Source organism: Rhinopithecus bieti, unplaced genomic scaffold (genome assembly GCF_001698545.2).
Source record: "Rhinopithecus bieti isolate Rb0 unplaced genomic scaffold, ASM169854v2 scaffold_14549, whole genome shotgun sequence".
Lineage (NCBI taxonomy): Eukaryota > Metazoa > Chordata > Mammalia > Primates > Cercopithecidae > Rhinopithecus > Rhinopithecus bieti.
In genome coordinates this window covers 796,552-811,019 of record NW_016808027.1, presented here as the reverse complement: position 1 = coordinate 811,019, position 14,468 = coordinate 796,552, and the positions used below count along the sequence as shown (strand labels likewise).

The window sequence follows — 14,468 nt, the reverse complement described above, 5'->3', positions numbered from 1 at the left end:
TGCTTCCTGTGTAAGGCTGAGTCAGGGGCCTGTCCTATGAGGTCATATTCAGCACTCTCGTGTTTCTCTCATTGGCTGCGTTAGCTAGTCCCGTCTAACTCCATATCCATCTAAGCCCAGCCTCCTCCCTCCCTACTGGACTATATGCTCCAGAGGCTAGGCAGTGTCTGAGCCACCTCTATACCCTCCAGCAAATAGCACAGAGACACACTAGGCCTCGGTAATGTTTGGTGAGCAGATGAGTGAATAAGTAAAAGAAGAACAGATGGCATCCAATGAGGGGACTGAGCTTTGGCCAGCCATGTTGTAGCCCTCAAAAGCTGAATTGACAGAGACCTCTGAAATCTTCTTCTACGACTTTGTCTCACTGTTATATGTAAACTATATATTATAATCTCCAGGACCATGTGCTGGCCTAGAATGGAGGGCCTCTCAGCCACAAGATGAATATATTTCTATGGCTAACCTGTCCCGAAGTAACTCAATTCTGAAAACATAAGTACTAAATGAAGTGAAGCAGAACCTTGTTAAAGGAGCAGTCTGCTCTGCCGCAAACTTGGCCATTCTGTGGGTTAGAACCTCTACGCTACGGTTCATACAAGTAATCTCTCTTGGTATGCCACAAAAGCCTACATGCCAAAGATGCATGTTATAATATCCTGTATATACACTGGCTAATGGTGGGTCACAAATATGGCTCCAAGCTGCCTATAAGCCAACACAAAGAAAGAAACATGATTCATTGCATGAGTCACAGCACCTGTAAGTTAGGAATGAACCAGCTTCTTGGGAAAACCATTACAATCCCTGGCATTGAAACTTAAGAAATGTCTTTTGTAGGCTTTTGTGATGGGAACTCAGTGTCACACAATGAATTATATACCCACAAAATTACATGGCAAATTTGAAACCAATTTCATAAGGCAATTTTCTATTTTTTTGAGACAGAGTCTCGCTCTGTCTCCCAGGCTGGAGTGCACCGGCACGATCTTGGCTCACTGCAACCTCCGCCTCCGGGATTCAAGCAATTCTCTGCCTCAGCCTCCCGAGTAGCTGGGATTACAGGCACCCGCCACCATTTACAGCTAATTTTTTGTATTTTTAGTAGAGATGGGGTTTCACCATCTTGGCCAGGCTGGTCTTGAGCTCCTGACCTCATGATCCATCTGCCTTGGCCTCCCAAAGTGCTGGGATTACAGACGTGAGCCACCATGCCTGGCCCATAAGGCAACTTTCTTTAATTCATGTCAAATGGGACAAGGACAATATAAAATTTGTAGCAAAAGTTTGTGTCTGAATATTGTTTCTACCCAATAAATCCTTGTCTGACCCTCCTCTCCCTCCTTCCATGTGACCAGATTTCCAGTCCCTAGGGACTCTGGAGGTACAAGAGACAAACCACAACAGACAGGTGCACCATCTCAAGTCTGGCTTACGCCAATCACATCTTTGCTGGCGGACCTCACCTTGGAGAACTTCAGGCCACTGACATTAACAGTGCACAGATCTGATGGCTTCCTCACACAGTGGTGCTTTAGCTGGAACATAATACAAAGAGTTGGCTCTTAAGGCCCCTACAAAGTTTAATCTATTATCGTTCAGCCTTCTCTTTTTGGGCAATCTTTTATACTTGTCATAATTTGTTTGCTTGTTCATTCATTCATTCATTGTTCATCCATTCATTCACCAAATATTTACCAAACACTAAACTGGGCCATAAGCTTTGCTGAATACATTAACAAACTGGCCGGGCACGATGGCTCAAGCCTGTAATCCCAGCACTTTGGGAGGCCGAGGCGGGCGGATCACGAGGTCAGGAGATCGAGACCATCCTGGCTAACACGGTGAAACCCCGTTTCTACTAAAAAAAAAATATAAAAAACTAGCCGGGCGAGGTGGCGGGTGCCTGTAGTCCCAGCTACTCGGGAGGCTGAGGCAGAAGAATAGCATAAACCCGGGAGGTGGAGCTTGCAGTGAGCTGAGATCCGGCCACTGCGCTCCAGCTTGGGCGACAGAGTGAGACTCCGTCTCAAAAAAAAAAAAAAAAAAACAAATACATTAACAAACTTCCTCCTAATCCTAACTAAGCCCTTTGACATAAGTAAGATTATCTCCCCTTTTTAATGAGAAAAACAAGGTTAAAAGAGGTAATGTGCCTTGCCAAAAAATGGTACCACAGTTAGCAAGTGACAGATCTTACTAATCCAAATCTGTAATCACTAAACTCTACGCACTTTTGACTACCTATGTCACCTGACATAATTTAAAAGTTAGAGGTAAATTTTAGCTATAGAGCTTCCATCTATATTTAATCAAACTTCATTCTTTTTTTGCTAATTATTTATTTATGGTACCCACTATATTTAGGCACTAAAAGGCATTGGGAAGACAATGAAGAAAAAGCAGAGACATTCCATAACCTTATAGAGCTTACAGTGTCATGGGAAGCCAAGTAGCAAGTACGTATTTATAAATGTGATAAATATTTTAAAGGAGAAATTCAAGATGCTATAAGAGATATAACAGGAGGTCCTAACTTCAGTCTGAACGAGGAAATATTTACTTGAGGAAGTAATATTTCAGAGACCTAAGAGCTAAATAGGTCTCACGAAAGTGGGTAGTAGGGATTATGAAGTCTACCAAGGCAGGAAAAAGCAAGGTGCTTCTGAGAGGATGAAAAACAAGATAAGGTTAGTGAGATGGCCATGAGATCATGAGTCCACGCTGGCTCTACAAAGGAGTGTGGATTTTATCCTACAACAAATGGAAAGCAGATTTTTAGTAGGGGGCTGATAGTAATTTTATAAAAATTGTAACATCAGCTACACATAGACATATCAGACAGATTACATCACATAGATGAGAAGACAGGAGAGGAAGGGGAAAGACCAATGTACCAGATTGGTTAATTACTTTCCTAATAACCACTACTCTTCCTTGTAAAAGAACACCAGTGTTATTCACATTTCTCCAAATGGAATGTTCTTAAGCCACAGCTCCAAGCAATAAGTCTTGATCTGTATAAACCAATCATGGAGGTCTCATTCCCCTAACTCATAACTGTTCAGGTATGTGATATAGGTCTAGATAATGAGACACTGGCTGCTTGGGGTTGGGGAGGGGGACCAGTTTTGGAAAGCATTTTCTTACTTCTGAAAAGACATTAGACAGTAACAATCCCTTCTGAAAAGACATTAGACAGTAGCAATCCCTTCTCTACCTCAGGATGTTATCTTCTGTATGTGATGACCAGAATTGCTGCAGCCATCTCAGGATCACGAAGGCAATCAGTCCAAGAGGACAAGGTAACATGTAAAATGGCACAGTAGAAAGACAGAAGGAACCCAAGCCTTGCAAGACATCATTAATCCAGTAAATTAATCTACCCTAAACAATGCCTCTGGCTTTTCAGGTGACATAAAAGCATCCTAATTGGCTCACAACAGATAGAAAATGTTTGAATTAGTCCAATAAGAGATGATGGTGGCCCAGATGAGGGTCATGACAGTCGAGACGAGAAAACAGATTTGAAAACTATTTTGTAAAAGTGCCAGGACTTGGTAAAAGTTGGGGTGGGGACAGTGTGGGAGAGGCAAATGTCAAGGAAAACCTCAGGTACTGGCTTGGCGATGGGGTAGATAGTAGTGCCAACAGAGAGAGTAAAGTAGATACTGGAAAAGAGGTCTGTTTTGGGATTTGGAGTAGGAGCATTGGTGCTGTGATTCAACTGTCAATGAAACATTCAAGTGAAACCATCCAATAGGCAGAGTGGATACCCCATAACTCTGAGAAACATCCCTATTGCTCCTGCCTCCCACAGTGGCAAAAGTCGTATTTATTGAATGTGGGAATGTATAAGTATTTGGAAACAATGGAAGAAAAAAAGGCCACTACAGGAAGTGTTTCTGCCCCTCCTCAGTATTACTATTTCAGTCCTCCTCATTCCCAATGAGAAGTGGACATAATAATGAAACTGATTCCACAGGACTGCAAAAAGCTTATACTACCCACTTGAAGTGAGATGAAACCAACAAAGGTCTCTTTCAACATCTGATCTGTGCAAATACCCATCTCTTGGGAACCACAGCAGAATCTGGAAACAAAGCAGGCAGCCAGGGAGTTCTTAGGGAGCTATAAGAACTGGACAGTACATTAATATTGATTTACAAAATATATCCTTCTTAGCAAAGCCATTGAGGCATTTCTCAGAGCAGACGTGAAACTACCTGGCTGGTTTCCAACACAACCACCCCAGTCCTCTTTGTAAAGCCTGCCCCAGGCACTAAGTAGTATCTGGTCAGCTCCCCTAGCTTTCAGCCAAACACTAAAGTCAAAGGACAAAGGCTGTGGGAGAGCAGGATCTCCCCAGTCCCACTCAATCCTGTAGAGATCGCCCCAATGAGCAGAGCAGGAATCTCTCAACCCTACTAGGTGCTGGAATGCAATTTTCAATTGACTGTTTCCCCTGACCTGCTCCTTTGCCTCTCCAACTCAGTAAGAGTTTTTACCTCACATAATGTAAAAGTACAGGCTTTGGAGTCAGTAGACCAGAGTTCTAACCCTGGATCAGCCATTTACTAGCTGTGGAACCTCAGCCAAGGCAAATTACCTCTTGGAGCCTCAGTTTTCCCAACTGCCCAATGGCAACAACACAAAAGGGATGACAATACCTATCTCACTAGGTAGCTATCAACAAAGCTTCACATGTCAAGAAACTTTTGGGTCCCTTCATTATCCTGGCTGTATTCAATTTGCCAATATCACTCTAATAGTTTGGAGTAGACTGGGGGTAGTTGTGCCAGAGCAGGGTAAATCCTTCCCCACTTCCTCCATACCCTAGCTGATGTGCCGGCCACTCCAGGATGCATTTACTCTCACCAGAAAAGCCTGGTCCAGGATACGTCCAGGAAGGTCCACCTGATTTTCCCGGCGAGACCCTTTCTTCCCCCTGAACTCAAAAGAAGTCACCTTCAGGCTTTCCCGACGTTCAGCCTGTGCTCCAACCAAACCCTTGGGCTTCTTCTTGAGGTTACCTTTCTGAACCACTAACCAGTGTCCTTGGCCTGTTGAGAAAATTAGAACAGTGAAAAGGGGAAAACTACAAAGTTACAACGAGTGCAATTATAGACTTTGTTTATAATACTAAAACTCAAAATAGCTCCTGATTACCTAACATGCACCAGACACAGGACTGCAACTGGGGGCAGGGGAGATATCTACCTAGGTATGTCATTTAATTGACCTCTAAACCCAGTGAAAAACATGTTACTGTCATTATTTTATAGATGAAAAGGCTGCGACAAAAGGAGGTGGAATGACTTGCCCAATTCCTTCCTTCACATTTTTTATCTCCAAATTCTATTATTCCTTCAAAAACTAAGATCAAGTATTTCCTGTTCTGTGTAGTCTTCCCTTTTGCCCCTCAGTAGAGCTGATTGCTCTTTCTCACGCATGCCAGTTACTCTTCTACTGGTCATCTCTTGAGTAATGCCTAATGTGTGACCTCAATTCAAGGGTTCCATCTTCCCAAACCTCTATCAGTACACAGAAAAGATGCTGTTAGAAACTCAGAATAAGAAAATGTAGGACAGTTTGCATTTAAAAAAAAAAAACCTAATAATACATGTCTACTGTAGAAAGAATTTTAAAATGTGCATAAGCAAAAAGAATATGAGGTTCACTAGTAAGCCCTCCAAACAAAAATCATAACATATTTTGGAATCTGTTCTTTCTTGCACCAGCAGTTTATTCATGGCATGGTATTCATTGCAATCTTTAATTCTTTTATTTGTACACTTATTTGTCTGTCTCCTTCTCTAGAGCGGAAGCTCCGTAAGAGCAGGGACTTTATCTGACTCATTCATCTCAGTATTCCCAAGGCCTGCACAGAGCTTACCACATCGTGACTGTTGCTGAACAAACGACTGAATGAACTCTGTCCTATAGCCCCTGCCCACACAGTCATCCATTCCTATCTTTTCTGAGCATCTACTTTATGCTGGGAACTGGGAGTATGAGAATGAATAAAAAGGAAGCCCTAACTCAAAGGAGTCATAATAATATAACATCCTATACACAATAGTATAATAATAATATAAAGGGTGCTGTGGGAACGAGTTTTGTGCCTCTAACCACTGGCTATCTTCTGGGAAAGCCGACTATCCCTGCCTCAGGGACTTGCCCTGGCTCATACAGCACAGCTGCCCATCCTGCTTCTTGGATGCAGTTCCTGTCCTGTGTCTCATATGAGCCATTTCCCATTTCCATTATGGGACTGATAACTCCAGTTACCCCATTTCCCAGGGCTGCCCTCATCTGGGGCATGGACTTTGCTTCTACTTTATCCTATCTTCATATCCCTGACTGCTAGGGACCTCAGCCTGAGTTGGTGCCAAAATCCCTAACAAGGCCAGAAAGGAAGGCTCAGAGCATGTCAGGAGATCAACAGGAGAAAAAAGAGACTATGTAAATATCCTGTTTCTCATCATACTTTTACCCACTTATTCTAGTATCCATGATGGTTAATTTTATGCATCAACTTTGCTAAGCTATAATATGCAGTTATTCAATCAAACACTAATCTAGGTGTTGCTGTGATGGTATTTTGTAGATGTAATTAAGTATTTACAGTAAGTTGATGTTAAGTTAAAGAGACTATCCTTGGTAATGTGGGTGCCCTCACCCAATGAATTGAAAGACATTAAGAGCAAAACAGGTTTCCTAGAGGAAGAAGAAATTTTGCTTTAACACAACAACTTCAGCTCCTCCCCAGGGGTTTCCAGCTTGCCAGCCTGCCCTACAAATTTCAGACTTGCATCCCCCACAATCACATGAAGTCAATTCCTTGAAAAAAAAAATCTGTCTACCCACCTACCTATCTCCTACTAGTCCTGTTTATCTCCTACCAGTTCTGTTTCTCTGAAGAACTCTAATGCAACATCCTATAAGGGTTCTTACCTACAAAAATTATTACTGTAGTGTTTGAATAGTGACTTTCTATTTCCCTCATTCCTTCTACATTTTCTAGTTGGAATTCTACTATAAGAAAGAGCTGGCTGGGAGTGGTGGCTCATGCCTGTAATCCTAGCACTTTGGGAGGCCGAGGCAGGTGGATCACTTGTGGTCAGGAGTTCGAGACCAGCCTGGCCATCATGGTGAAACCCCATCTCTATAAAAAATACAAAAATTAGCTGGGCATGGTGGCAAGTGCCTGTAATTCCAACTACTCAGGAGGCTGGGCAGGAGAATCACTTGAACCTGGGAGGCAAAGGTTGCAGTGAGCCGAGACTGCACCGCTGCACTCCAGCCTGGACAACAGAGAGAGACTCCATCTCAAAAAAAGAAAAGAAAGAGCTATTTTGTTTCCCCCACATATTTACATATTCAAGTATTCATTTACGTTAGTAGACTCATGAATATTTGTTGTTCCATGATCTACAACCTAATTCCGCCATTATTTATTTCATTGCTCGAACTGTCCCACCTTTGGTGATTGGGAGCACCTTCAAGTCGGCTGTGTCCTTTCAACATGCCCCATTATTTTTCTGAGCACTTCTTTACTTCTGGCACCACAAGATACTCCAACTCAACTTGTATTTTTTCTGCCCTAGTCCTGCAAACAGCTATTTCTCCAAGAAGCCCATGCTGTTTTCATTGGAGAATGGTATTTAGAAACCAAGATGTAGATACTAGGTATGCTTTTTGCTGCTGAGGTGTCATTGCTGTTAGTGGACTGGGAAATACACATATGTACACTAAGACATATAGATATATACAACTATATTTATTTCTGTAGCTATCCATCTATGTGTGTCTGTGTGTGTGTGAGAGATAGAGAGAGAGAGAGAGAGAGAGAGAGAGAGAGAGAGACACAAAGAGATAAACTATGAGTTCATACTGATAGTTCCCTTTGAAGGTGTCTGATAGGTAGGTGGCCAGGGAAAGTCTCTGTGTGAAAAACAAAATCACTCTAGAGAAGCAGAAAGGACAGGCAGGAAGAGAAGGTTCTTCCAATATTCCATCTACAGAGTGACCAACAAGTTACAACATCTGGAGTAAACAAGGTGTACTTCTCCTTTGCCCTACCCTTTCTTTTTTTTTTTTTTTTTTTGAGACGGAGTCTCGCTCTGTTGCCCGGGCTGGAGTGCAGTGGCCGGATCTCAGCTCACTGCAAGCTCCACCTCCCGGGTTTTACGCCATTCTCTCAGCCTCCCGAGTAGCTGGGACTACAGGCGCCCGCCACCTCACCCGGCTAGATTTTTGTATTTTTTAGTAGAGACGGGGTTTCACCGTGCTAGCCAGGATGGTCTCAATCTCCCGACCTCGTGATCCGCCCGTCTCGGCCTCCCAAAGTGCTGGGATTACAGACTTGAGCCACCGCACCCGGCCTGCCCTACCCTTTCAAAGCAACTAATCCAATCCAGAGAACCCATACTTAGTGTTCCACCTATAGGGTTCTTATTACGGCAATTCCCCGCTCTGGGGAATTTTTTAACTAGATAAATACTTGAAAATCTACCTAGCAGAGTCAAATTTAAGCCATTTTATTAAGCAGTTTGGCAGACTATAATCACTCACCAAATAAGAAATACAGACAGGAAGACAGCTCACGAGAGGAGAGGCGCTGAGGACTAGGGTAGTCAGACATGGCTTACTGGAAGAAGTAGAAGAAAAGCTGGGATTTGTGTGATGGGAAGAGTTTGGCTAACAAGAATGAGGGCTGGAACATTCAGGGCAAATAAAAAAGCTATGTGAAAAGCGAGCACCGTGGAATAGAGCATAAAGAAGGAAATGGGTTGTCGCAGAGGGTAAGAGCAGGTTAAACTCAGAATGACACAGAATGCCAGTTAAAAGAGTTAGCAATGAGAAGTTACTGAACAGAAGGGGCACTGTGGTTAAAGGTGCACTTTAGAAGTCCCATGGAGGCTACCAGGACTGGAGGGGGAAGGACTGGGTAGAGCAGGGAACAGCAGTGAAGGGGTTGGAGAAGAACAAGTAGATGTGAGATGGTCTAAAGCAGGAGCTAGGTACGAGGAAAAGGTATCAACTTGAGAAGTCACCTGACCTTCCTCTGGCACACGAAGCAGGTTTCTGGCTGGAAAGCAGTTGTTCAGGTAAGGCTTCCCATCATCCAGCTTGTAGATTCCTGAGGAGGCCATCTCCCTGAGCGCCAGGCAAGGAAAGCAAGGAAGCAGAAGAGTGAAAAGACACAGCGGAGCACTCTTACTCCAGTGCAGCTCGTGAGCCCACCAGGACCACCACACCCTGCACACACCCTGCCTCTGACACCTGGAGGCCCCACTGCTCTTCCTTCAGAAATGGGCTGGCTGTTTATATGAAGAGGGAAACAAGACCCTGGGTTTTTCAGTTCAAATCAATCCTAACCCAACAGAACCCTAGAAAGAACATGATCCTCGGGCTCAGACAGACTTGGTTTGAATCCTGGCTCTGTCTTTCCTTGCTCTGTGACTGGGCAAGTTACTCTACTCCTCCGAACTTCAGTTTCCTCACCTGCAAAATGGGGGTTATAATACCTAACTTAAAAGACAAATAAGTGAGAAAGATAGTGCCTGATACATATTAAGTCTGTGCTAGATGTTTTCTTTGTTTTAACAGAGTTCGGAGAAGGGGCTCACATTTTAGAGACAATAGTGTACAAATAATGAGACTTGAACTGGATAGATAGTATTTGACGGATGAATTGAGTTTTCTGATAGACAGAAGGATAAACATTCCAAACAGCAAGGGCCACAGGAGGGGCATAGTTGTGCACAGTAAAGAAACAATGTGACCCAAGAAGGAGAGGGATGTATGTTTGGTAGTCTTGAACAATAAAGTTGGATAGGAAGGATGGTGCCTGCTCCTAAAGGGCTTGGGGTACCAGGCTAGGAGCTCAGGCTTCATCTTGTAGGTGACTGGAAGCTATGGATAATTTCTGAGCTGGACAGAACCATAATCCAAGCTGTGCTTTAGAAAGAGAGATCTGACAAAAATAATAGTAGGTGAAAGCAGCTCCCAGTGGCAACTGGAATTGCAGGTAGGGGAGTATTGCAGCAACCCAGGGATAAGCTGATGAGAGTTCATGTTAATAAACTAAAGAATTAAAAAAAAAAAGGATGGACAGGAAAAAAGGAATGAGAAAGGGAGGAACAGAAAAGAAAAAGAGGAGCAAGACCAATTAGAAGTATGAGCATTTCATGTGTGGACACAGCCTAGGCAACACAGTGAGACCCTGTCTCTACAAAAAATTTAAAAAATTAGCCAGCATGGTGGTACAAGCCTGTGGTCTCAGCTACTCAGGAGGCTGAAGTGGGAGGATCGCTTAAGCCCAGGAGTCCAGGCTGCAGTGAGCCATGATCATGCCTGGGTGACAGTGAGACCCCATATTAAAAAAAAAAAAAAATGTGAGGACAAAGGAGGACAAGGCCCTGGAGGATCCACAAAAGAAAATAATTTTAGAGAAGTAGGAGAACTGGGGGGTGGAGAGTGGGAGCTGCCAGGTAAGCCAAGGTAAGAGAAAACTCTATGAAAGAGGCAGGGAAGTCAGGCAAGGTGAGGACCGAAAATAGGCCATGAGAAAGTAGGAGGTCAGTTTCGAAGAAGGGTGGAGTTAAAGTCAGACTTTATGTATGAAAGAGTGAATGGAAGGCGAGGGAATACAAAAAGTGAATATAAGCAGGTTTTTCAAGAAGCTTGATTGTGAAAGGGAGGAGAAAAGCAAGACAGCAGTGAGATGGAAGGTAAAATTGAGAGATGGGTGATATCAGGGCCAGTGCTGGGGGAAGGTGAGCAAGGTGCCTAAGGAACACCTGGGGGACATGTGCTCTCTCTCAGAGTTGTGCAAATGCAGTGTCAGCACTTGGCCTTCACCCTAGTCCTAGCCCTGGCAGACAGAGTCACTACCGAGAATAAATTCTGGAAGCTCATTGCATGGGTTCAGATCCTAGCTATGCCACTTACTAGCTGTCTGGCCTTGAGCAAGTTACTTTTCTATGCCTTGGCTTTTTCCTCTGTGAAATGTAGACAGTAAGTGCACCTACTTCATAGGGCTGTTTTGATGATTACAGGAGAAAACGCCTTAGTATCTGGCACATGGCTAACTCATGCTGCTCATTTTCCATTACTATGCTATTAACAGGATGAGAAAGGCTTGACTACATCTGTAGCCTGAGAGGAAGGAGCCAGTAGGGGAGGAAAGACTGACAATGCAGGAGAGAGATGGGCAGACCTGCAAAGCCATCCCTGAGAAGGCAAGAAGAAGGGCACCTAGCATCCAGGGGAGGGGTTCCCTCACTGAGGATGAGAGAGGGCAGGCTCCCTCAGGGACAGTTGTGATGGGAGACAGATCTCAAATATCCTGAGTGTTCCATTTCCCTAACACCTAGAGAATAAAAAGAGCACAAAAGAAATAACCTTCCATTTTCTATCTGCTATGGGGTGGCTCCCAGAGACTCGCCAATACCAATTTACAGTGAGTCAGAAATTCTTTAGGGGTGTGTGTGTGTGTGCGCGCGCGCACCCGTGCATGCATGCACATGCAAAAAAGCTGGAAAGAGAATATAGTTCTGACTAGGGTATGACTCAGTCTTTTCTTCATCAAATTATTATTCTTTTCAGAGAAACAGGCATAAAAACGGTTCCTCAAAGGAACAGATAGCCCTAATCACAACTGCACTTACCATTTGTCATTCACAGATTGTTCACCACAGTCTGATGTCAAACCTTGGAAAAACCTACATTTTACCCAGGACTTGCAAACACAAATGGTTACAGGAGTTGGGCAGGCCATGTGAGTGAGTGAAGAAAGCTGGAGGCGAGGGGAAGAAAGTAGAAGGAGGGAGTGTGTGTGTGTGTCAGAGAGAGAGAGAGAGTGCACATGCTCATAGAGGCAGCAACTAGTCAGCTCTTACCAATTGCTGCCATACAGAAACCTAAGTCATTGTTGCCAGATCTTCACATTTTTTTCAAGGAAAGTCTGCCTTATATATGAAATCTCCTATTTGAGGGTTGGCAACTAGTTTGCCATTTTAAAACAATGTGCAGGCCAAACCAAACACCTGAGAGCCAGATTCAACTCCAGGCTACATTTGTTTTTTCTGATAGATCTTTTTTTTTTTCTTTTGAGACAGCGTCTCACTTTGTCACCCAGGCTACAGTACAGTGGCACAATCACGGCTCATTGTAGCCTCAACCTCCTGGACTCAAATAATCCTTCTACCTCAGTCTCCTGAATAGCTGGGACTATAGGCACACGCCACCATGCCTGGCTAATTTTTGTATTTTTTGTAAGGACAGGGTTTCACCATATTGCCCAGACTGGTCTCAAACTCCTGGGCTCAAGCCATCCACCCACCTTGGCCTCCCAAAGTGCTGAGACTACAGGCATGAGCCAACACACCCAGCCTGATCTTCTATTTTCATGGTGTGGAAATTTAAACAATAAGTCCCATTCAATAAAAAAACTCTGACTACTGGGATTTTCAAATTCAATAACACACATTTCCTTTTGTCTTGAAGATGCACAGCACCACTCAATGCAACGTGAACATACTAGTCCCAGCTCCTCTTTTCTTATCCCATACATCTAACAGGTCACTGAGTCATGACAATTTGAGCTCGGAAATACTGTTCCAGTGGTCTATTTTTCTCCATCTCCACTGCTTTCATTAAATCATTCATCGTCTCCCCACCTAGAATAGTACAACAGTTTTCTGACTGGGTTCCCACTAAACATGAAGGTCAGATGCCTAAGCCTGTTCTTGAAAGTCCTTGGAGTCCTATGTCCTAACCTTTCCAGCTCCAGTTAGTTTTACCCATTCAGGCTCACAGTGTCATCTTCCACTCCCAAAACAGATCATTCACATGTAGCCCTCCCTGCCTCTGTTCTTGGTGTTCCTTCAGCCTAAAACCCCCTTCTCCATCTTGTTCACCTGGTTGATCTCATCCTTTATGATTCAGCTCCAAGACCACCTCAAAGATTAAGTTTCTTTAACCTCAAGCTCTTAAAATTTGTCCTTAAAGTGATCTAGGCATTTCCAAATATGTGCTGAGATAGATTCATGCAATTTGAGGTAGCAGAGATTGGGGAACCTGCAAGCCGCTGGCCAGGGGAAGGGAGGCCACAAAAGGTATGTGAGATGAGACCACAACTCGAAGGGTCTGGGAAGAGTTCAATTAAAAAAAAAAAAAAAAAGAAAAAAAAGGCCGGGCACGGTGGCTCAAGCCTGTAATCCCCAGCACTTGGGAGGCCGGAGGCGGGCGGATCACAATCAGGGAGAATCAAGGACCATCCTGGCAACATGGTGAAACCCATTCTCTACTAAAATACAAAAAAAACTGCTGGGCGTGGTGGTGCAGGCGCCTGTAGTCCCAAGCACTCGAGGCTGAGGCGGGAGAATGGCGTGACCAGGAGGCGGAGCTTGCAGTGAGCCGAGATCGGACCACTGCACTCCAGGCCTGGGCGACACGTGAGACTCCGGTCTCAAAAAAAAAAAAAAAAAAAAAAAAAAAAAAGAGCAATGTGGAAAGCTCGGATCAAGGTATGCTGAGAGAAGGTTTCCTGGCAGTGACAAAAATTCTATGAATACAGAGTGATGCAATAGGAAGTGCAACAACTTTTAAATTTGACTCTAGTTTCTACTATCAAGCTGAGTGACCATGGGTAAATAACTTTACCTCTTTGTGCCTCAGATTCCTCACATGTAAAATGACAATACAAATTCTGTGCCTCCGAGAATTGCAGTAAGAAATAAATTAGGTAATAATGGACAGAATGGATAGAAAAAAAGCATCTTTCCAGACTCCACCCAGATGCCAACCCTTCCACAAAGCCCTCACTGAACCTGCCAGTGGAAATAACTGCTGCTTTTGCTAAGCTGTAAAGTCTTTCATCAGTATTTCTTTCATGGCCTGACCTCATAAGATTACTAACGATCATGAAGGGGGACCTTCAATGGACTATGGATTTCCAAGTCTGGAAACACATCTACTTCACTGTCTCTCTTCCACCCTTGGGACTTAGCTCATACGAAGCACACAATAGACGTGCGAGCCAAGTGAAGGATATGATGGCACTCCTAGGACCAAAATATATATACATATATCTGCTACACACACACCCCATCAATTAGACTCTAAAACCTTCCTAGGAAAGGGCAATATCAGTGGTAGTCATCAATTTATTCCTAACAAAGCACCTAACATAACAGATTCCATAAATATCTGTGGAGTAAATGAATGAATGTTGGTACCTCCTTTGGTCCAACACAGGGCACTATGAGTTTCCTGATCCCTGATCTTCCCTGCAAAGGGTTGGAGGCTCTTCTTATGTGTTCCTACAACACTGCATACTTCGCCTAGTATAGTACTTATGACTTTATTATAATTGTTTGCTCTCCCCTCATCAACTTCTCACCTGCTGTGGGGCCTATAATTACCTTATTCAGCTGTGTAATCCCAGCATGTAGCAT

The 14,468-nt window shown here is 43.8% G+C and overlaps 1 protein-coding gene across 12 annotated transcripts in view; it reads right to left on the bottom strand.

Annotated features, from left to right (window-relative positions):
* Positions 1–14,468, bottom strand: part of XRRA1 (X-ray radiation resistance associated 1) — a 97,731-nt gene that overhangs the window by 77,889 nt on the left and 5,374 nt on the right. For 6 of the 12 annotated variants that reach the window (XM_017885253.1, XM_017885251.1, XM_017885255.1 and 3 more), the window contains exons 3-5: positions 9,065–9,162; positions 4,879–5,063; positions 1,467–1,538 (exon numbers count right to left, since the gene is read on the bottom strand). The exons of 1 other annotated variant lie outside the window; for it this stretch is intronic. In XM_017885253.1, the coding sequence (XP_017740742.1) occupies positions 1,467–1,538; positions 4,879–5,063; positions 9,065–9,158 (351 nt within the window). In that variant the 5' untranslated portion in view covers positions 9,159–9,162. Of the gene's footprint in view, positions 1–1,466; positions 1,539–4,835; positions 5,064–9,064; positions 9,163–14,468 lie in introns of those variants that run through there. 5 more of the 12 variants (XM_017885252.1, XM_017885256.1, XM_017885261.1 and 2 more) reach the window with 4 other exon arrangements.